Source organism: Pipistrellus hanaki (genome assembly GCF_964339955.1).
Source record: "Pipistrellus hanaki genome assembly, chromosome: 6".
Lineage (NCBI taxonomy): Eukaryota > Metazoa > Chordata > Mammalia > Chiroptera > Vespertilionidae > Pipistrellus > Pipistrellus hanaki.
Window position 1 is genome coordinate 27316426 of NC_140508.1, and position 23843 is coordinate 27340268.

Sequence of the window (23843 nt, forward strand, 5' to 3'; positions counted from 1 at the left end):
TAAAAATCAATGAAAAAAAAAATATCCTTGGGTGAGGATCAACAACAAAGCAAGAACCCATAAAATAATGAGTGGATAGAGGGATGGATAGATGAATATATACCAGTAAGGGGTAAACAAATGCATTTAAATTTTAAGTATAGAATCCAGGTAATTGCTATTTGATGTTAAGTATACAATTCTTTCCATGTTTGTGTATGTTTGAACATTTTCCTAATAAAATATAGCACAACTTCTATATTTTGAAGCCTACGAGGAAGAGTTGGAAGCAAAAGACAGCTTTAAAGAGACGAATAAGTCCATCTCTTGACTTCAGCATTTGAAGCTTCTTGATTTACCAAGTAAAATGATTCTGGCTTTTTATTGCAATTAATATCCAGCATATTCCTCCAGCAGTAACTGGAGCCAACTGGAACATGGAGTCAACTGATTCTTTGCACAGCATGAGCCATGTCATAACATAAAGAAATCATCAGCATTCATATGGTCTCACTTTGTTGAAACATTAGTGAAAGCTGTAAGTTTATATAAATATGTGCAAATTTGTATTAATGTCAGTCTCTCCCTCCAGACTGTAAGGTCGATGAAACATCCTATTTTTCTTCTAATATAGGTTAATTGTGCCCAGAATGGTGACTGACAGTTGTATTAAAAAATTGTATTGAATAAATAAGTGAATTAATAAATCCACATTTCCTGCTCACATATAATCAATAGATATATTGCTAATGGCAAAATCCTGTAACTAAAAACCATCTAAATGTTATGTTAAAATAAGAAAAAAATTTCTTTAAATGAATGAATCAATGAATTATGCTTTACTCGTAATTACAGTTATTTAGGAGAAGATTAAAGATTAAAGGCCATAGCTCTGCTGAATATTTCATATGTCTTATATATGTTTCTGTTCCAGCCAACTTCAATTTATTAGAAACACTGATATGGTCTCCAAAGAAATCAGCAGAAATAAGCTCTTGGCAGTTAGGCAGAAGTTATAGATTCATTCAAAGAGAACAGAGACCAACACCATCTTTTATATTCATCTCATGAGAATGCATGTTTCATAGTAAGTAAGCCAAATCATTTGGCAAATACTTGCCAGAGATGCAATTCTTGGGTCTACCCCAGACCTACTAAATAGGAAACTGAAGGTGGGGCCCAGCAGTCTGGGCTTTCAGAAGTTATCCAGGTGATTCTGCTACATGATAAAGTCTGGAAACCTTGCTGCTCAAAATATGCTCCCCTGACCTGCAGCATCGCCATCACCTGGAAGCTTGTTGGAACTGCAGAATCCTGTGCACTGCTCCAGACCTAGTAAGTAGATATATCTGCATCTGCAGTGTAATAAGATCCCCAGTTTAAAATTTGAGAAGCCCTGGTCTAAAGCAGAGTGGAAAACTTTGCCCTTGAGAGTCACACTTTTATATTCTCTATGTCACTGGGCATGGCATGGATGACAACATTCAAGTGTCTGCATCCATTGCTGTTTTAGACAGAGGAACCGGAAGTCACTCTTGAGAGTCAACTGACATCTTAAAAACAGAGACTTTGTACGTTTGTCCTGATTGGGGTCCAGATTTATCCAGGGCATCCAATGAAAGGGCCTTGTGATCTCCAAAGCCACACAGAAATGAAAGGAACTACCTCAAGGTCAGCTCCTAAAGGGCAAACTCTCTCTTCCTACTTTATTGGATGCTTTCAAGTTCAAGGGCTGCGAGAAGCTATTGTTTCTATAAATTAGTATTTAGCTACATTATTATTGGAGGAGGAAGATTTTTATTTAAGGCCAATAAAAAATGACCAATAAACCTCATATTTATTTTTATCACCAAGTTCTTAAACTATGGACAAGTACTCAGCTTATGTGCTGGGAAAATTAAATGGCCACCAAGGCCTTCCTGAGTTCATTCTTGTGCCCTTCTTAGGAGGTAATCCCCTTGGATTTTGGCTGTTTAACTGGTGAAATTTACACCAGAGCTTAGGACCTATTCTTTCCATATAATCAAATTCCTTCGAAGGTATCCCCAAGGGGCCATACACTGAATTAGAAAATAAACTATTTTAGATAAATTTCAGCTCACTGATAAGAACAACTTTTTAAATTTGACAACTTAAAAAGCAGGCCTCAACGAAACCGGTTTGGGTCAGTGGATAGAGTGTCCGCCTGCAGACTGAAAGATCCCAGGTTCGATTCCGGTAAAGGGCATGTACCCCATACTGGGGGTGTGCAAGAGGCAGCTGATTGGTGTTTCTCTCTCATCGATGTTTCTAACTCTCTATCCCTCTCTCTTCCTCTCTGTAAAAAAAAATCAAAAAAATATATGTATATTTTAAAAAGCAGGCCTCTTAGAATAAATGAAATGTTTGTATTATCAAACAACTCTCCCTTTCGAGCACAAACATGTGGAGATTGCTCACATGCCTGCACTGGTATCATACACACCGACCACGGAGGGGACTCCCAAGAACAGAAATGTTGGCCCTGAGGGCTGAGGAAAGTTGGACTATCAGGTACAGGCACACCTCAGTTTTTACACTTCACTTTACTGTGCTTCACAAGTGTTGTGTTTTCTACAAACTGAAGGCATGATCTTTTGCCAGAAAAAAAAAAAAAATGATGACCTGCTATATTGTGATGCTCAGTTTGTGGTGGTCTGGAACCAAATCAACATACCTCTGAGGAAAACCTGTGCTCTGTCTTAGACCATAACGTGCCCCCAGGGTGGAAATGGATGGTGGTCACTGAATGTAGCCTTTGTAACTCAGAAGTTTAGAGTTGGGAGATATGTATGTGTATTTTGGCCGACAGCCAGTTCCTAATCTGATCAAATAGAATCAGTACACAGAAACCTAACTTACTGAAAAGCAAGTTTTTATACTATCCAGCGACTGAAAGGGGGAAATCTTGACATTTGATTCAACAAAAAGTTCAGGTCAAAGGATATTACTATTGAAGGTGCTCAGTCTGTGCTCATTCATCCAGGTAACCTGCTGCTGAGGACAGGAAGCGAATGAAGGGCTCGTCCTTACGAAAGGTTACTAGAAAGCTGGTTTTGTTACTGAGGCGCACGGTGCCATGGGGTTCAGGACAGACCTCTGCTACTCGGAATGCTCTGGAACAGCATTCTCCTATCACGTGGAGCCTGTTAGAGTTTCTGAGCCCCATGCCCCACTCCAGACCACTGAGTCAGGATCAGCATTTTGTCATTGAACTTCGAGAAGTGGTGGTGTGGAACATGGGTTCTGGAGCCAGATTGCTTAGATTTCAATCCCGACTCTGCTCTTTACTAGCTGTGCGGCACTGGCTGATGACTTTAACCTCTCAGTGCCTCACTTTTCCCATCTGTTAAATGGGAATAGTAGTACTTAACACACATGGATTTTTAAAAACTTAAATATGTTGTACATTAAAGGGCTTAGAATAGTACCAGGAACATAGTAAGCCCTCAGTAAATATTTACTTTTCCCCCCTCCACATTTTGACATGTTTTAGCAAATATTGCATTTGGAAATTATTATCAAATAATAATTTGTAATAGATATACTCGATAGTGACTTTTGTCTCTTTACAGGCATATTTAAAAAATAAATTTTAACTCTGTTACTGATGTCTCATTAGTCATCTCTACAATCACATTAAAGTATTAGGGCTGTGAAACATTTTTTAAAAAACTTGGTAGAAAGCAAATGTATCTAGAAAACAAGCTAGCAAAAATTTTAACGGTATCTGGAAAATTACTGGACTTTCTGTGTCTTTTGTTTATTATTTTTAAATGATTTTTTATTTAGAGAAATAGCTAAATATATTATAAAGCCTTTGTTATTCAGATTAGGCAACTTTCTACAACGTTACTAACCCACTACCCTGATAACAACTTTAAAATAAATTCAGCAACTATAACCTCCATTATTCCTTAACTTCCAACATACATATGTTGAATATATATATATATTCATATATATATATATATAGCAGAGGCCCAATGCAGGAAAATTCATGCAAGACTTGGCCTTCCTTCCCTGGCTCCTCTGGCCACTTGCAGGGACCCACAATCCGGGTTGGCTTCCCTCAGGCCACCTACAAGCACCAGGACCCAGCTGGCTTGCCTTTGGCCCTGGTTTCCTCAGGAAGGACATCCAGAATGACATCTGGAAGACATCCGGTCTAATTAGCATATTGCCCTTTTATTATTATAGACATTTTTTCCCCACATGATATGAAATAAATATCTATTGTCCCAAAGCATGGAGACATTTTCAATTTTTCTAGTGATTTGGTTTGCAAATTACACTATGAAGATAACTTATTAGACTATCACAAATGTGGGAATATTTTGCAGTGCAATGAAGTCTTTCATTTTCAAATAGATATGACCTTTATAGGTACAAGTTAAAAGGATTCTACTAAAAACGTCTTTGCTGCTAAAATAGTGTCTCCAGTGCCTGCCATGTCCTAGATAACGTTTTCTTCCCAGAAAACCACAGCTACTTATGTTCAGTGGCCTCATTCAAAGGACCGCACATCACTGCAAGACGAGATGAAGGGCACACTGGTGCTCAGAGGTGGGAAATGACTTTTCTTCCCTCCTGTTCCATGGGAAGGGCAAACGACTTTCTTCTTGAGTTTCAAAAATGAAGGCAATTGTGTGTTTAGACAGTTCAAAGGGGAAATTTGTGGGGTTTTTTTTTTTTTCTGTTAAACCATATGGAATCTATCTGATTCAATGTCTTCAAATTAGTTCTAAAACTGAAAAGGTCCAAGTTTTCTCTAAGTTTACCCAACACTTTACATTTATTGAAAATACTTTGTGATCACCATTTTTTAGAGGAAAGCAAAACTAAAGTTGACTTAAACGTCTACTGCATTTTTATGTCCATAGCTGTTGCATTCTGTCCCACGAGCTTTCTGGCAGGCAATGTCTTACCGAGAGAAGGCTCTGAAAGGACCCCTGCAATTCTAAGGGCCCCAGATCTCCATTCCTTAATGACATTTGCTTGCAAACATTAGAGAAACGGTTGCTCAGATCAGCAAAATGTCCCATTCTGAGACCTTTACCTCAAATGCTATACTATCTACGATGGAGAGGCTGGTATCTTAAAAAGTTCTTCTCAGGAGAGAGCTTACTCCTTGGAGAACCTGGCTAACAAATAAGTAGAAGTTGATGATATAAAAAGTCTTGTTTCTAAATAGTGACAAAGCATGTAATTATACTTGAAAATGCTTCATCCCATCTTCTATTTCTTAGAAAATAAAATATAGCTGAGTAAAGAGACTCCTGTTTTCTAGTCAGAGAAGGTTGCTATGAATAGTAATTTATTTATAGCTATATAAACTGTATTTGCCTTGAGTTAAATTTTATTAAATATGGTAGTAAGCACAGGAAGGTAGGAGAGACAAGTTCCAGAGTTTCTGGTGAATTTCTAAAGAGAGCTTCTAACTTCACATTGGTGTACAGATGAGCAAAGCAAGGAATTCTGTAGTCTTACTTAATCTTTTCAAAGGCCATTGGAAAGAAAAATAACACACTCTCCTCTCTGAAGAAATACCCAGATTAAAGATGTAACTATTGGCAAACATTGAAGTTCTAGTTCCCAAGCAAAACATTCAGAAAGGGCTTTCATTTTTAATTTAATGATAAACAGAAGCTATTTAGCATTGCTGGATTCTCTATAGGCAGAATTGCACACAGGGGTTCTTGAGTACATGATTGATTGAGAGTATGCTGTTGGGAGAAAACTGTCAGGAAGTGAGAAAGGCAGGGAGAGAAGGTAAGTTAAAATGTGTTCTCTGCCTTAGCCTGATCCAACAAAGGGGGGCGGGGCAGCTTGGGAGTGCGGACTGCAACACAAAAATTGCCCATTCCATAGCAAGGGACCTGAGTTATTCTCCAGGATCTTTCAGTCTCTGGGCAGGGATCACCCTACTCCAGGAATAACTTTCCAGGCATCTTCAGAGATGGCGGCTCCTATCAGCCCAGGCCAGTCCTCTGGAGAAGCCTGGAGCTGGGCGGTGTTCGCCACCCACAGTTGCAGCAGCCCTGCAAAGGAGCTGTGGGTAGGGCACCAACAGCACCTGCTTGGAGCTTGCAAAGACACCTTCAACCGGCCTGTATAGCAGTGATTGCTTACACCAATCCCTCAAATTCAAGCAGGGGCCTCGGGTGTTTTTTTATTTTTTTTGTTTGTTTTTTGTTTGTATGTTTCTAGGTTTCCCTCTGCAAATGGTAAGCCTAGATGTCAGAGGCACAAGCAACTTTGGAAGTATATTCATATCTACCATTAGACATAATTTTCTGACAGTATAAAGTTTCCATACAATCCCATTTATTGCATACCACATGAAGCATTATTTATGAAACTTCCCAGTTTAACCTGAAATTTCATCCCAGAGGATGATGTGAATGAAAGATTGGAAAATCTTACTCTTAATGTGAAATATTTTCCTTTCATTTCATTTTTTCTCATGTTCAATTAACTCAATATCTTAGATTTAAAATTTCTAAAATTCTATACAAAACCAAGGAGATAATCATAAATGTGCTAAAAAATTTACATGATAGTCACGGAAGATCTGTTTAAAATAGTGAAGCATTCCAAATATCCAATAATAGGGGAATGGAAGTATAAACTATGGTATAGTTACATGATAGAAGTCCATGAAGTTACTAAAAGTCATACCATAGGAGAATATTTGCTAACATGGAAAATATTTGCATTAAATGAAAATAAAACATGGATTGTGAGTACTATTCCATTTTATGAAGGAGTGTAATTTTACATAAAAACGAGCTATATGTGGATCCCATATGTATAGTGTTACCGCTGGGTGCCTTGGGTGTTTGAAGTAAGACTTTCTTTTCTCCTTTTTATTTTTATTTTTTTCTATGATAAACCTACACTTCCTTTAGAATAAAGGGCTACTTAATAGATAATATTAACTTAAATGGATTTGGTATTAGTTATAGGTATTTAAAGCTTTCAAGGTTTCCCCATACACACATAGTTATTCATTTTTCTTATCTTTTCCCCCCTGAATTTATTATCCAAATATTCAAATAAAGTATAAAAATAGCTATTTTTATCACTCTCTTTAGCATTGGGGCTATTTCCAATAATCATTAAATAATATTTCACTTTTTTAAAAACCAAAGGATCTCCAGTCTCCATAACGGCTTGATATTTTTAAACTTTACTTCTAATATTTTTAAACCCTTCATTAATTATTCTTTACATGGTGATATATAATTTAGAATAATATACCAACTGTTTTAGGAATACATATTTTAACACATAAATATACAATGTAATAATAATAGCAAACACCTTATGGCCCATACTACACACTAGTACTTTATGTATTGTAATAAATCACAAGAGCACTTTGAAAATCTTGTACTTTAAATTGAAGACAAAAGAAAATACTAAATAACTTGATAATCACTTTCTTTTATAAGTGCCTTAATCATCTTTAATTAACATGAAATCATCTAGAGATTTTCATATGAAGCAGCAAGATGTGTACTGTTTCATGGGTCACAAAATAAGACACTGGTGGTGGCCACAGGATACCAGAAGGGAATGAAATAGAAAAAATTCAGTTAATCATCTGGTTGTTTTATGAGATGATAATGATGAACTCCATCAAGATGTTTTTCCAGTGTGCTAATTTCTTCTCCTGAGGTGTGGTGTTACATAGGTAAAGCCAGCAAAGATGTGTGGAAATCACCCTTAATGTCATGCAGAAAATTTGCATTTCCTCTCACCTCTTTCTTTAAGTCTTCTTCATCTTCTAGTGTCAAAGCAGCCAGTTGCTTAGCTCTCTGCTCCATCAGATTCACATATCGAATTGGATTTGACAAAGCTTCAATCACATCTAAATGGGGAAAAGATGTTTTTAGATGCAAGATCCTGGAAGTATTGATTATCCACCATCCATCCATGCATCTATCTATCCATCTACTCACCCATCCATCTACCAATTCGTCATTCATTTTCCATTCTTCCATCTACCAATATAACTACCCACTCATTCATCCAACATTTTAAAAATGAACAAGAATTAACACCCTTTGCTGAAATTCCAGAAAGAGTATTCAATGGAGGGCATCTCTGAGACAGGCTCCAAATCAAGATGTCTCAATGCTCCATATTATTCAGTTTATTTTCAAGGGTTCCATCCATTCCAGGGAACTGAGTTTGGCCCAAATTATGTTTCATAAGTGGAGACATCTCACATAAAAAGCCTGTTTTCCAGATGGTTGAAACAACCAAAAGATTTGGCAATATGGGTGTAGCTGGAGTAAATGTGGCTGCCATCTTTGGATGGGACACATGCTCCAAGTTTGCCATAGTCTTCTTATTTTTTTTTTTTTATTAATCCTCAACTGACAATATTTTTCCTCCATTGATTTTTAGAGACAGTGGAAGGTCGGGGGAGAGACACACAGAGAGAAACATCAATGTGAGAAAAATATTAATTGGTTGCCTCCTGCATGCACCCCAACCAGGGTGGGGATCCAGCCTGCAATGGAGATAGGAGCCCTTGACAGGAATGGAACCCCAACTCTTCATTCTGTGGGCCAATGCTCTAACCACCGAGAAAAACCAGCTAGGGAATGCCAGTTTTCACTATCCCTTAGTATATTATACCCAGGCCACTTGGCACTATATTTAAATTTATGATCCCTTGTTGACATCGTCGTAAGTTAATTTCACTAAACTTAGGATTCTACACATGAAAAGAATCGGGGTTCTAAAACTGGCTCAAGGTAAAAATAATTACCCATATCTGTACAGACTGCTATAGTACCAGGCAGCATGGGTTAGAAAGTGTTGGGCTCATGAGAATACTACTACCAGTGGATAAATAGACTCAATAGTTTATTGGAACTTGTTCATAAATTAGCACTTGTTCATAAAGGCTTGAGCAATTTACTTTCTAGACATGTATATAAAATAGAGGTGACTTGAGGCCAGGATCTCCTATCTTTGTTTCCACAAAAATATGGATGAGCTGTTTGATTAGGCTGTTTACCTGCATAGGTGTCTGGAACGTAGTCTTTCACCTCTATGTAGACAAAGACAGCTGGCAGCATCAGAGGCTGGTTCCTCTCATTCCTCAGACTGATGTAGTGGTAGCCTGGAGGGCAACAATAATACTGTGTATCACATATTTTCTTCACAACACTTGTTAGCACACAGGAACATCTATGCTATGCTATAGAAGTGTTTATTTCAGGGGACTTTGGATGACAAACATTTTAATTGCATGATCTTAAGTGAGAAAGAATTATTCTCCTCATCAAATAGAAAAACAACGTTGATTCTAATTTTTTCTCTTTTCAACCACATTTTTTCCCTACAGAAGAGAATTAAGTGGCATTTGTCATAGATTAAATTACTGCCCCAACTTTGTCCCTTATCCATGATTCCTTCACTTGGGGTTTTGCCTTATGCTCTGCTTTGGACAATGGGACTCAGTGATGCAAAAAAAAAAAAAAAAAAAAAAAAAAAGTGGTACAAGCAGAGGCTTACAATGCACTTGTATAGTCTGGCTTGCCTTTATGCATTCCAGTGGGTACCCTGAGAAGTCCCTCTATGGGTGCACTGCCCCTTCAGCCTGAGCCTCTGATGGGGAATAGTCCTAACACAGCCCACAGCCCGGAGCACAGCTACATGGCTGAGCCTAGCAAATGCTGCCAAACCACAGACCAGTGCGTAGGAAGATAAATATTTACAAGCCATTAAGTTTTCAGGTAGTTTGTTATGCACAATTATTGTGGCAAGAGTTGATTCATACATCATAGCACATCACAAACACAGGGAGCTGCCAGACTGAAACAATCCTAGAGCCCTTGTTGTAGAATAAAATACCAAAGCCACAAATAGCTTCCTAAATCATTCTTTAATAATCACAGACGACAGGGATGATTTTCTTTACAACTTTGGTATAAAGCTTCTCACCACACCATCCATACCTGGCCGAATTGCTTGTACTGGCAAGATCCGGTGACCAATAAATTTTCCTCCTTCTTCATAAGCTGCTATCCTCAGACAGGCGAGTGAAGGAAGAACCACCTTCGGAGACATTAAGGACACATGTTGTTACAAGAAGGAACTCCAGAAAACCAAAAAGAATTCGGAAGATATTATTCATATGGGTCCTGCTTTGCCAGATCCAACGGGAAGTTCCTACTTAGCAAGCTGATAAAAAGTTACGTTGTTGCTCTACAATTTAGATTTTCAAAAGGGTTACCAGAGATACCACTTTATGTTTTATCACTGTGTCCTAACTAGGAATGTGTTCAACACACAGGCCATTTGCTTTTGACCAGAACATTCTCAATGTGGAAATGACAGAAGTTCTATGTTTAAATCCAAAGATTTAATGGTCTTTTCATCATTTGAGCATTTACTACTATATTTTCAAAGCAAACAAAACCAAAAAATAGCTTTCAGAAGAGTTTTCAAAATGAGATTGCTTTATAAATTTGTAAATTCCCAAATGAGGCACCAGAAAAATTGCTCATTTTCACCTTCAATGTGATACATGCAAAGTACACAGTTATATTCCATGTCAAGAGCATTAGACTAATAGCATCCTTAAAAAAATTTATTTTTGCCAGCAAGAGCAAACTAATGTCTATTGACTATTTTCAAGGTGCTGAAATTCTCTAAATGCTTTCAGTGTGATAGGGGATATTTATGATAATTCTATGAAGTAGGCAGTATTACTAGACCTAATTAACACAAGGATGTTGGGGCATAGAGTCCTTTAATATAGACATTCTCTTTGCAGAATATTGCAGAATACCTTTGTGGATATTTTGGCCAGATAAAAACAAAGGGTATGGTAAGAAAGCCTACACTACTTTCTATTGGATTTATTGTCTTTCTTTGTGTGATAAATGTGTAGGGAGATTTGCTTTTTGGTGAAGACAGAGAGAAGGCCCAGGTGAATGTAAAAGGTTTTAACTCTATCAGAGAGAACCCTGACAAAATCTAATGACCAGCTGCAGTGGTTAGAGAGTCTAGGAAAATTAATCAGTATTCTTTTATGAAGAAGTATGACGTGCCTTTCTCTCAACTATCATATTATTCCTTATTTCCCCCCTCTACTTCATTTAAGTCATAATAAAAGCATGTAATCTATCACTGTATTATAAGAGCATATGATTAGATTCATATGTTATTAGAGGCCCAGTGCATGAAATTTGTGTATGGGTAGGGTCCCTAGACATGGTCAGCAATCAGGGTTGATCTGTGGGGTGACCAGCAGGGCAATTGGGGGGCAGTGACAGCCAGCTCGCCAGCCAGTCCCAGCCCCTGATTGCCCCACTGCCACTGCCAGTCGTCTCCCTCTGCTGGGCAACTGACTGGGTGATGGGGGTGGGAGGCCTGCTGGCACCCACCTTGGCTGTTCTGGGGCCTGAGGGCTGGGGGAAGCTCCTACATTGAGCATCTACCCGCTGGCGGACAGTGTGTGTCATCACAACCGGTCTTTCTGCCATTTGGTCTATTTGCATATTAGGCTTTTATTATGTATTTAGAATTCTGGCCTTCCAAATAAAGTATACTAGAATTAACTGATTTACAATACAGTTTTGAAACCCTGAACAAGTGATTCACAGAGATCTTGACTAGTAAATATGTAAGTTCCCCAATTAAGCAACAAAAATATTCTTTTAAATTTTTTCTCAGTGCAGTTCCATATCATGCCAAGGACACAAGACCAACCTTTTTGAACACAATGGGTTCTTCTTCCCAGACGGGATTTACAGCATTTCCTTGGGATGTCTTGGTCTTAAATGCTTTCCTCCTCGTGTCCACAGGCAAACCAAACATATCCACTTCCACATAAGTCCCGACTTTCTTATCAGAAAGAAACTGACCCGAAATGATCTGGGAAATAATAAAAAAGTAACTTCATAAATGAATAACAATGATATAAAAAATGCTTCAGAGAGGCATAAATAGGAGCAAGAGTACAAATATAATTTCTCTTTTGGCTAAAGAATTAGTAGGGGACTTATTGAAAATGCTGGGGTTAGAGGAGTTAATAAGACAAATTATATAGGAGGAAATAAATGAACAAAAGTTTAATGAAATGTTTGTCTTATGTACTTAAGATACATAAATGAAAGATTGGTCTTTAGAGGCAACGGAATATGAAGATTTTCCTAATAACTTAAAAATATCACAAGAGAAAATTTCTCATTTTAGCATAATTGTCAATTAATTTAAGAGTACAAATTTAAAACATAACATAGTACAAACTCTAGCATTTAAAAAAATTCCTGTTGTTCATGAAATTTAACTTGAAAGAGTGGTTGTAATCCCATGGTATACCAATTCTCAAAGTTGTTACAACTTTAAATAAAAAGTCACAATGATGATTGAAAAGGCAAAAACAATAAATATCGACTTTAAACCATTAAACCCAGTTCATTATTCCTTCTAACCTCACCTGCTTAACCATCCACACAATTGTGGGTATCTTCTGCCTAGGTGTAAAATTATCAGATACTGTGGAGTTAAAAGAGATTTCTAAATCACATAGTGACAAAATGTCTCCCATCTCTGTCTCTTCTTCTCACCCAATATTTAAAACCCAAGTGATTCTTTAGGTATTATATAGGTGCCTTTTTTAAAAAAATTATCTATATTGTTAGAAGTATTACTGATATCTCCTTTTTTCCTCCAATTGACCCCTCCTCCCCTCCCTGTACCCTCCCCAGGCCTTTACAGCACTACTTCTTCTGCTTTAACACCTGAGGGACACAGCGGCAAGCAAGTGCTGACAGGGCAATCATGGCAAGTCTGGGTTGCCTGATTGACAAAGCTGCCTGCTGGCCAAGACCTTTCTGAGCTCAAGTCAGTGAAAGGGGATACAATTTCCAAGACTATGACTGGGTCAGAAATCAAACACAATGGTGGTTTGAGAATGGCCATCAGTGGCCAAGTGAGGCCAAAGTCAGCTACATGCTACCGTAGTCAAAAATTCCAAACAAGTTAAATAGAAAGTCATGAGGAAGAAGTTGTCTGAAATTCCACTCAATGTTTTTGTGAGCTTATGATGACTGATGAAAGTACAAGTCCTTAATTCAGTGGCACTACTCTCACATTCCCATCAGCGAAAGACAACGGACAAAACCATTTGAGTGTACGAGTCCATTCTGGCACTATGAAGTCTATGTCAGAGATCAAAACACAAGCACTGCTGGACAGATGTGAGCTCATCTTGGTTCTAGCTGCAGGTTAAAAGCAGGACTCCAATGCAGTATGGCCATCTGTTCACAGGATACTGACAACTTCAGAATAGTTGTCTCCATTCTGGACTCGGGAAGCAGTACATTTTCCTAAGACTCAACCGTTTCCCCTCAACTTACTTTCCTGTCTCTATGTCATTGTTTTATAGTTGTTTGCACTATTACAGAAGAATTTTCAGGAAAAAAATAAATGAACAAGCTAACATGTACAAAACAAGGTGAATCAGCAAAGAAAATATTATTAGTTTGACCCAACTATAACAACAATTGACAAAGATTCTAATAATAACATTTTATCAGTTATGCTTGAGAGTTTATTTTAATCAAATGACAGGAGTTACACATCCTTTGCTAAAAACAGTTTCCTAAAAATAAATATAATCTTGAAGCTCTAATACTACCAACTCTGCTGTTCAGATATATGCTGTGAAATAATTCCAAAGGATAATTGTTAGATACTTCATTGAAATGTTATTTTTAATCCCTGGTAAAGTGACAAATTTTAAAATAAAATAAATGGCCTTAAGCTTAGGATAGATATAAATTAGTGAAACTGTTATAGAGCCTTTTTAAATATAGTATTTCATATGCCTTTGGTTTTGGATCAATCTGAAAATTGAATTTATATCCAATAAAAATGTTTCTTAATTAACAGCTATCCAGTTAAAGAGGAAAAAAATAAGACTTTAAAATATAAAATGAAATTTAGCTAAAATAACCTAGAGCTTATAGAATTCATGTAAAAAGTTCTGTATAAAAATGATTTACCATTCATGGTATTAATTCTCATAGCTAAAAAAATAAAAATTATATCTACTAAAACATAAATTTCAAAGATTGTGATAATCATTTGAAATTCATTGTTAGGGTCAGATAAATATTTAATAAAGCAATTTTTAAATTTGATGTGTTTTTAATCCCTGAATATTCTGATAGGTATTTAAATCCATGCCACTGCAAATTCAGAGCTTTTATCCCACTTTGACAATTTATTGGGATTACTTTTTTTTCCTCTGATTTTCTTAGTGTGGATATTTCTCTAGAACTAATGGGAGAGAAAAAAATAGAAGATTTCTCCAGTAATTTTTGTGTAAATTTTACTGTGGAACATTTACATCAAAAGAAAGGGTTGGCCATGATGTGTCTCACCATCTTGTTTTGTTGATTTAGGGTCCAATTTTTATCCTGTTAAATGTGCAGCTGAATTCCTTTATTTCATGCATGTAGTGTCTCAGAAATTCTAATTTGGATTCAGGCATTAAAAAAATGTCTGAAGGAAGTGGAGACTGTGCTAGCAACTACACTTTTAATGACTCAACTACATTTTTACACAAAATAGGTAATGCCCAAGACTTTTGATGGGCACAATGTTATAAGAGAGATGTACATACCTTAACAGACAAAGTGTTGGCCACTATCCCATCTACGATGCCTTCGGTGAATGGATCAAAATGCTTGTCAGGTCTCCTCATAAACTCTGGCTTTAATCTGTAGCCACTCTTCCCATTGTATTCATACATCCCCATATTTATCTGCATAGCCAGGTCTGCATACCAAAAATACAAACTTTACTGTGACTCTATTATCTTTGTAGAAAGAAAGTAAGATTGTATTATGGTCCACTTTTGTTCCCCTTTTAAAAAGAAATATGTATTCATTATAGAAATGTAGGAAACACATACAAGAAGAAAATTTGAGCTAAAATATCCAAATCCAGAGATAAGCTACTTCCAACAGATTGGTGTATGCTTTGTTTTTCTACTTCAAATACAGAGTGTCCCATAAAATGTATACACACTTTCATAGCTGATAGCAGTAGATTATATTACATTTTAAAAATGAAGTAATTTCACTAAATAATGCCTTTTTAATGTGCATACATTTTGGGGGATACCCTGTATATTTTAAACATGCAATATGTCAAATCCCATAAATATTTGCCTGCTTTAATTTCAAAATTCTGTTGAATATGTATATTTGAATAAATGTATTCATCCAGGCTTCTTTAAGGATACATTTATGAGTCTCTTCTAAATTGTCACCTTTACATATAATGTTTTGATGAACATCATAGCGGTGAATTCTTTTAGGATATGATTAATGGTATTCTTAGGAGTGAAATTTCTGGATCAAAAGATATGTACTTTGGGAAAGATTTTAGATAAATCTTGCTAAAATACTCTTCAGAAAGCTTAAACCACTATAAACCTCTAATCCCTGTTTTTAAGGAAGAACCTTCCACACCTCACCAATAGCAGCTGCTATAATTTTTCTTTTTTAGATTATGGAAAAAAGTTTCCTTTTAAAATTTGCATTTCTTTGATTACTTACCTCCAACACTGAATTGCATGTTGACTTGTTTCTAATGGACAGAGATTATGGTCAAAATTTCCCTGACATTCTGTATGAAATGACTGTCCACACTAATTGCAAATACCGAGGTTAAAAACAACAACACATTTTTAAAGTCCTAAGAAATATGAGAAGCTGTCATTTATTCCAAATTATCTGAGCTGAAACTCATCTCTTTTGGGCTGGACAATAAAAAAAGGTGAAGGTAGACATATTTCATAGCTCCATGAAAAAAGAACTTTTAGATCAGGGAAAATAAGTGAAATTTTATCGCTCATGTTATTAAGCTAGTATAATTGTGATATTAAAATTGGACAAAGTAAAAAAAAAAAGAAAATGACTTATCACACTTGAAAAAAATTAACTCCAAAAGCCTAAAAATTATATTAGCAAATCATATGCTCTCAGAAATAATGCCCAACAAATAAGTAGAATTTATCACAGGAGCACAAGGATAATTACATATTAGGAGATCTGTTAATATAATTTGTCACATTTTATCACAAAAAGAAGAAATAAACATATCATCCCATAACATAGAAGTCCGAGTTATTTAATAACATTTAACATAAATTCTTAATATACTGCTGGTCATTAGGACAAGTGTATACTCCTTTAATGTGTGAAAGAATATCTGTCTTAAAGTCACAGCCAACATCTACTCAATGGTATCACAATGATGTAGAGCAAGATGCACACTATTACTATTTAATATTATTCTAGAACAATTAGTGCAAATCCTAAGAAAGAAGGAAAAGTAGATGGGATTAAATTATTGTGATTTTATACCTGAAAAACCAAATATAATTTATTGGCAAAATGGGCAATTATAAGAGTTTAGGAAGATTATCATTTATAAACTAAATTTATTTATTAAATATATAAGTATTAATTTCCAGAAACAATCTGTTAAAAATATATCAAAAAAGAGATTTCATATAAAAAAAACTAGACCTCTAAAAAGACAAGTGATTCTGCTGAGGTACTTAATATGATAATTTTTAATTGGAAAGAAAAACATTCTTTCAGTGATAAAAAAATTAAGGATACATTCTTCAGATGAATTTTTAAATTTTATGTGATTTAATATATTTTTTCAGTGGGGCAGAGGAATACATAATAACAATTAAACTAATTTAAATTTAACGTGATTTTCATAAAAACTTTTTTTTCCAGTGGGGGGTAGGGAAGGAAACATGATAATAATTAAACTAAATTTATTGGAAACCAGAAATCCTACTGGCAATAGCAAGAAAATAACTGAAAATAGCCAGGAAGGAGAATTTCCACTTCCAGATATTAAACCATTCACTAAACACTACAATAATAACAGTGTGTTATTGGTTCCAGAAAGCAGACAAACTTATTAATGGAGAAGAATATAAATTGAAAAAAATGGATCCAAGTTAACAATACAGAAAAGAGTATACCTATTCAGCTGTAATTTCAGGTCAGTATAAAAAGGATTGATATCTTACTGAGATTATATATAAAATTAATTTTTGGATAGATGAAAAGGTAAAATTACAAATATTAAAATATGAGAGAAATGAAGGTAAATATGAATTTGATTAAGGGGAAGTTGCAATCATTAAAGTAATCCAAGACTCCATAAAAAAAAACACAAAAAACAACAACACACCATTAAACAATCTGATCTCATCTATTTCACAAAATAAGACAACATGCCCTTTATATAAAAAGCACTGTTATAAGTGACAATGGGCCTGGATAGGCAATTCATAAAGCAGAAATATAAATAGTTTTAAACCCACATATTTAAATGTTCAACCTCAATAATAAAAAAAATGAAATTAAAAATAATAATGAAATAACAATATTTTGTCTCAAATTGTATTAGTATTGTTTAAGGATAACACTTAAGATGAGCAAAGAACACTTCCTGCCATACGTTGCTGATGGAAAAAAAGTCTGGGGCAACATTTTTTGATGAACAGTTTGGCAAAAAACTTTGGAACAAAGTTTCTCAAAACTTCACATCTTTTAACAGTAATTTGGTTTTCGGAACTTTGTCAAAAGAACAGTAGATAGACTTGAAAATTTATATCAAGACTATTCTCAGAGCATTATTTATAGTAGAAAATAAATTTTCTAATGTTCAGTAATAAAAAATAGGTTGTAGTGAATTGTGAAATGTGCTTAATATATAAATATTAAAATTCATGTTTCTGTATAACATTTAAATATGTGTGGAATTAAGTGAAAAAGTATATATATACATAGTCAAAAAACCTTACACATAACAAAGCCAAAAGTTGAGTGTTGAATCTCTGAGTGGTAGCATTCCTGAAGGTTTTATTTTATTTTTTATACATTTTTGCATTTTCTAACTTTTTCTATAATAAATACATATTACTTTAAAATATATAAGTTTTTAATTTGAAAAGAATGCAAGACCAGTAGAAAAAAATAAATACTTGTAAACTATTGAAGACAATTTTTCAAGATTCAAAATCTACTTTTTTTACATTGGCATTTCCTTTATTAAAATTTACTTTTATTAGTTTCAGTCAAATATGGCAATTTTTTCTCCTTTGGAATGGGTTTTGGGCCCTTGGAAATATGGCTTTATAACAATGGAAATGAGCAGAGACTGTGCTACTTACCCACTGTTTGGAAATTAAGGGCAACCATTTGACAGCCTGCATTCCAGAAGAGCTGAGGCATATAGTTGGATGAATCTACACGTGTTCCTTTTGGATATATCCTGCTAAGCTGCATTTTGTTATATCTGGACCATCATGTTAAGTAGTGAATACAATTATAAAAATAATTAGCCAAGAATATCAACTGAGAGGCCACCTTCCATCTTTCCTCCCCTGGGGAAATGAAATAAATATGATCTCATTGGACTAGGACAATGGTCGGCAAACTCATTAGTCAGCAGAGCCAAATATCAACAGTACAACGATTGAAATTTCTTTTGAGAGCTGAAAACCGACTTCTGCGCATGGGCCATGAAGTTTCAATCGCACTGTACATGCACACCCACACGTAGTATTTTGTGAAAGAGCCACACTCAAGGGGCCAAAGAGCCGCATGTTTGCCGACCACTGGGCTAGGAGGTAAAGTATGTAAAAACCTTGCTGAACAAACAGAATAGGTGTTTATAATATAAATGTAGCATCACCTTTGCAGCTCCTTGTAGGTGAAAAATAATAGCAAACATGGCTGAATCAAGGTCAATATGATTTTGTAGAGATTATTAAGGATAGGCCTACTGATTAAAAACACACAATTGAGCTCAAGGGCATCAAATCATGTGAGAGGACGATACTGTGTTTGGCTGAAGCAGATAATATGAACTGCATGGCTATTTTTTAAATGCTTTCTGCTCATTTTCTCAGCCTTCTCTGGGAATGCTACTTGCCAAGACTGGGGTACTTTCTATGATTGATAACAAGGTAAAGATAGCACAGAAGGTTTTGACCCTGTTTTGTATTTTGGGTCCTACCGTCATCAGTTTTCCACCCTGAGAACCTTTTAGTTATTGAACAACAGCTACATGTTTAAAACATGATTGCCTATTCCTATTACCAAGTTAGGTAGAGGTCAGTTGTTTCTGATCTCAGGGTGGGATGTTGGGCCATTAAGTTTGCACCTTAATTCTGAAAACTGCTGGCTACGTATAATCATCTATGTCCAATTCTTTCACTTTGCTCAGCCTCGTTTTCTCATCTACAATATAAAATAGATTGAATGATTCCTACATCACAGGGCAATTGTAAGGATTAAATGAGGTAAGACAGAATGAAAGGGCAATCTCATAGATCAGCGTTTTTCAACCGCTGTTCCGCGGCACACTAGTGTGCCGCGAGATGTTGCCTGGTGTGCCGTAGGTGCAGACAAGACAAGAATTTTATAATTTTTCACTATTTTGTTTACTTAATATTTCATAATAAAGTAATTATAAAATACTTTCTTTGTGTTTATTTGATTCCTATTCAAGAGAATTACTTTATATATAGTCAATATAGGCACAGAGTTAAATTTTTTAACATTTTCTAATGGTGGTGTGCCTCGTGATTTTTTTCATGAAACAAGTGTGCCTTTGCCCAAAAAAGGTTGAAAAACACTGTCATAGATAGCAATAATGAACACTAATTGAGCTCAAGGGCATCAAATCATGTGAGAGGACGATACTGTGTTTGGCTGAAGCAGATAATATGAACTGATCATGCTTTTTATAGTGTGACTGTTTATGGTCTTTACATCTGTTCTCTCTCCTAATGATGAGTTTTAAAGGTGATTTTTTTTAAATTCTAGGACTTGCTTCATAAAATTGAGCTCCTTGACACATTTAATATTGCTTTTATTAAAATATTTAAAGACCTGTTTCATTTTATTTTGAGTCATGGATAATGATTAGTTTTTGTTGTCAAAAGTATCAAACAAGCCTTTATTAGTAATAGATATTTATATCCTCATATCATTATTTCAACTATTTTTTTAAAAATACGTTATTGATTTGAGAGAGGAAGAGAGAAGGATAGAGAGATAGAAACATCAATGAGAGAGACATAGATAGGCTGCCTCCTACACACCCTCTACTGGAAATTGAACCTGCAACGTAGGCCTGTGCCCTGATCAGTTATCGAACCAGGGACCTCTTGGTTCATGGGTCGGTGCTCAACCACTGAGCCGCACTGGCCAGGCCCAACTATTTTTTATTGGCCATTTATTAAATGTCCAAAGATGCAAGATACCAAGTTAGGCTTACATATACGCATGCCTTATTTGTATTATATTTTACATATGTTGTCCCGAACCCAAAAAAGAGAGCCATAAAGCTGGTATCATTATTTATGTTTTACAGATGAGAAAGCTCAGGAAGGTCAAGCAATCTGACAAAGGACAAAGAGCTCGATGGTGAGAAAATACTATTAAAAATGTTTTACTCCAAGGCCAGTTCTCTTTTCTGTACGCCAGGCCACCCTACCCTGCAGTGCCAATGAAACCTGAAACTATTTATCACACCCAGGAGACAGGCTGAAGCCGTTGCATGCATCCTTTTGCTTATTTAAAGCAAAAATTAAATAACCCAGGACTTCAGCTGTGCCTACTCAGTTGATATTCGTCAAATCAAGGATACTCTACAAATTCCACCGGAGACTTCGTCAGCTGCTCCAGTCCTTTGGTTTCCACGAAGGAAGACATTTCAAAACTTCTATTTCTTTCTGAGTTAATGACAAACAAAAACAAAAAAGTAAGTAATAAAATTCAGAGTTCTAAATTATCACATGAGAAGCAGGCAAACGTTCAGTTAATTTACGGTGATTAATTTTCAACGGAACTTTGTATTTTTTTTTTCCTTTTTCAGGGAATTATTTATCTGCTACAAAAGCTGGGTCTTGTAAGTTGTCTCTTCTAGCATTTACCACCTGGGCCGCATATGCTTAGGGTTGCACAAGTCAGGGGCCTGGTGGCCTCAGAGTGGGGAAACTGATTTTAGTCTGGGTAGTGTGGCAATGACAGCTATTTTGTCAAAGGGACACAGGCCCTGAGGAAATCTCTTGTTCGAAATCCATTCAGACTGACTTCTTGGGGCAATTGCTGGGACTCACAAAAGAGATCAAAGGGTGTGTTTTTCTAGGGGGTACCCCCTTTTTATACTCATACCGTCAGGACCTCAGTTTGTTTATTTCCTTATGTTCTTTGGTTTAAATAGCTAATGTGACATTAGAATTGTGTGACTTCAAAGCAGATCCTTCCTTGGAAATTTCCCAGTCTGACGGCTTCATTTTCAGCTTAGATAACAAGGTTGGGAGGTGAATGTACTAGAGGTCTCCATGCCCTTGAACACAGAGCAGCATTTTGAAAGTGAAATCCAAGCTTCCAATTAGAATGAGAGAAGCAAAACAACGTTATCTTAGCTTGGAGAGGATAAGAGCCTAGGAGCTTCCGTCTTCCTCACAAATAAAAATCAAACTGTTATATGCTTTGCTTCCTTAAAGCCTCATTCTTCTTCCTATGCCTTCTCCAACTCTTACCCATCTCCTCACCTTCACCAATTCAATAACCTGTAAAGTCTTTCTTCTCTTAGTTTTATCATCAAAAGTGTCCTTTCATATGACTAATTACTTTGAGTATGACTGTTAATGGAAATTAAGTCAATTTAATAGGCCCTTTATAAACTATGTGCAAATGTCGTGGGTTTTTTTTGTTTTGTTTTTTTAAGTGATAAAATAATGTAAAATCCAAAGAGAAAAAAACTGGTTTGTCCATCTTGGGCTGATGCTATTGTCACCAAGTTCTTTTTTTTCTTTAAATATATTTTATTGATATTTTACAGAGAAGAAGGGAGAGGGATAGAGAGTTAGAAATGTCGATGAGAGAGAATCATCGACCAGCTGCCTCCTGCACACCCCCCACGGGGGATGTGCCCACAACCAAGGTACATGCCCTTGACGGGCATCGAACCTGGGACCTTTCAGTCCGCAGACTGACGCTCTATCCACTGAGCCAAACCGGTTTCAGCTATTGTTTCCAAGTTCTGAAGAACTTCCATGCATCTTCTCCTTCTCAACTTGGCTTCTTGTCTCAGAGCTTTCCCCTCATGTTACAGTAATATAAATAGGACATTTCAAAGTGGACAACTTGTGGTAAGCAGCATCAGTAATTGTAACATCAAAGAAAATGTTGAAATCTTTATACATAAGCTGTGTTGGAAATTAAATTCTTTATTGTAGAGATGTAGATACCATATGCCTCTAAGTTACTCTTTGGGCAAAATTACAGTTACACCTGTGTGTTATGGAGAAGCTTAGATTTTGAAATATCTGTAAAACTATCCTTTATAAGAGGCTGCTGACCTTTTAACCTGATAGCATCTTACATTTTATGCAACAATAGAGGGCAATTTCATAAAATAACTATTTTCTCTAGATGGAGAAAGATGATATTTTACTTTGCATCCTCTATGAATGTGTGCTCAGATAAAGGAAAAGAGACAAAGTGATATGAGGCTAGTCACATGTTCTCTGTGACATACAAAACAGGCCAGACAAGTGGAATGTGGATAAATTGGTTGATTTGGTTCTATTTCCAGTTATCAGGGCTGACCAGTCACTGGCTGCTTCCTCTCGGGGAAGATGGTTTATTTCAACACTGTCACTTACACAATGGTTGCAGACAAAAACCAATTGTAACACTCTCAATTAGCTGTATTCTGGTCCAACATCTGTAGACCTAGTACGTATTTTGGAGAAACATCATGGGATACTTTCTCATATGGTTATTATAATTTTTAACACCTATATACCACATAGACAATACACACACATATTAAAGACTCTACCAGCAAAAAACAATAGTTATATTATCAGTAACAGTTTTTTGTCTAATTGCCTTCTTTTAAAAATATACTTATTGGATGTCACATGAGGGTTTTTTCTCCAGGAAAACTTACTTTTTGAAATTTCAAATGACTCAAACTTGACTGGCTGGATATAGTTCACCAGGTTAGACATCTCTTCTGTAGCCATGGCCTCGCTCCCAGCAGTCCCCTGGAAGAAGGAATAAAAATAACATTCCCAGAATGTTATATCGCCCAGGGTTATTTTCCCAGGGCAATGCTCCTGTGACCCAGGAGCACAGACAATCATCCCTCCTCTTCTGCAGATGCTTATCACCAACAGAAAATTCATTCCAGGAGGAAGAAAAGGCCAAGCCACTCATTACCCACATGTGGAGTGGGCGCAGGGAGGGTTCGGGGCTGCGGTACCAGCCTCTGCTGGAGACTCTTAGACGTGCAGCAAACCAGAATCCTCATTGTACTACAGCGATTCAGATCGCATGGAAGTTCGAGAATATCTGAGCTACATCTCATCGCCATAGCAGGACATCTAAAGTTAATACATCAAGAGCTCACCGTCCAACTAGGAAGTGAGTATGTGGTTAACCTCCAAATGAACTGAAGTTATTAAAAAAGAAAGATTACCTTGTGGAAGTGGGTTGGGGTGGGCAAACAACTATTGTTTTTCTTTATGTAAACATTCCTCCTTTCCTCCCCTCTTGGTTCCTGTGAGCTTTTTAGGCAAATAGTACAGTATAGTCGGGGGTTCTTAAGCCAGATTGTCTAACTTGAAATCCCAAACCTACACTTAAAAGCTGTGCAATCTTGGGCAAGTTACTTAACTGCTCTGTGCTTCTGTTTGCTTCTTAAATTTAGGATAAAATTAGTTCTGATAGCATATACAGTTT

At 36.1% G+C, this 23843-nt stretch overlaps 1 protein-coding gene across 2 annotated transcripts in view; it reads right to left on the bottom strand.

Moving 5' to 3' along the window:
- Positions 1 to 23843, bottom strand: part of PLCB1 (phospholipase C beta 1) — a 609995-nt gene that overhangs the window by 92321 nt on the left and 493831 nt on the right. For both annotated transcript variants that reach the window (XM_084887439.1, XM_084887438.1), the window contains exons 16-23: positions 23050 to 23146; positions 20734 to 20818; positions 18248 to 18372; positions 14660 to 14814; positions 11737 to 11901; positions 9978 to 10077; positions 9035 to 9139; positions 7764 to 7873 (exon numbers count right to left, since the gene is read on the bottom strand). In XM_084887439.1, the coding sequence (XP_084743565.1) occupies positions 7764 to 7873; positions 9035 to 9139; positions 9978 to 10077; positions 11737 to 11901; positions 14660 to 14814; positions 18248 to 18372; positions 20734 to 20818; positions 23050 to 23146 (942 nt within the window). The remainder of the gene's footprint in view (positions 1 to 7763; positions 7874 to 9034; positions 9140 to 9977; positions 10078 to 11736; positions 11902 to 14659; positions 14815 to 18247; positions 18373 to 20733; positions 20819 to 23049; positions 23147 to 23843) is intronic.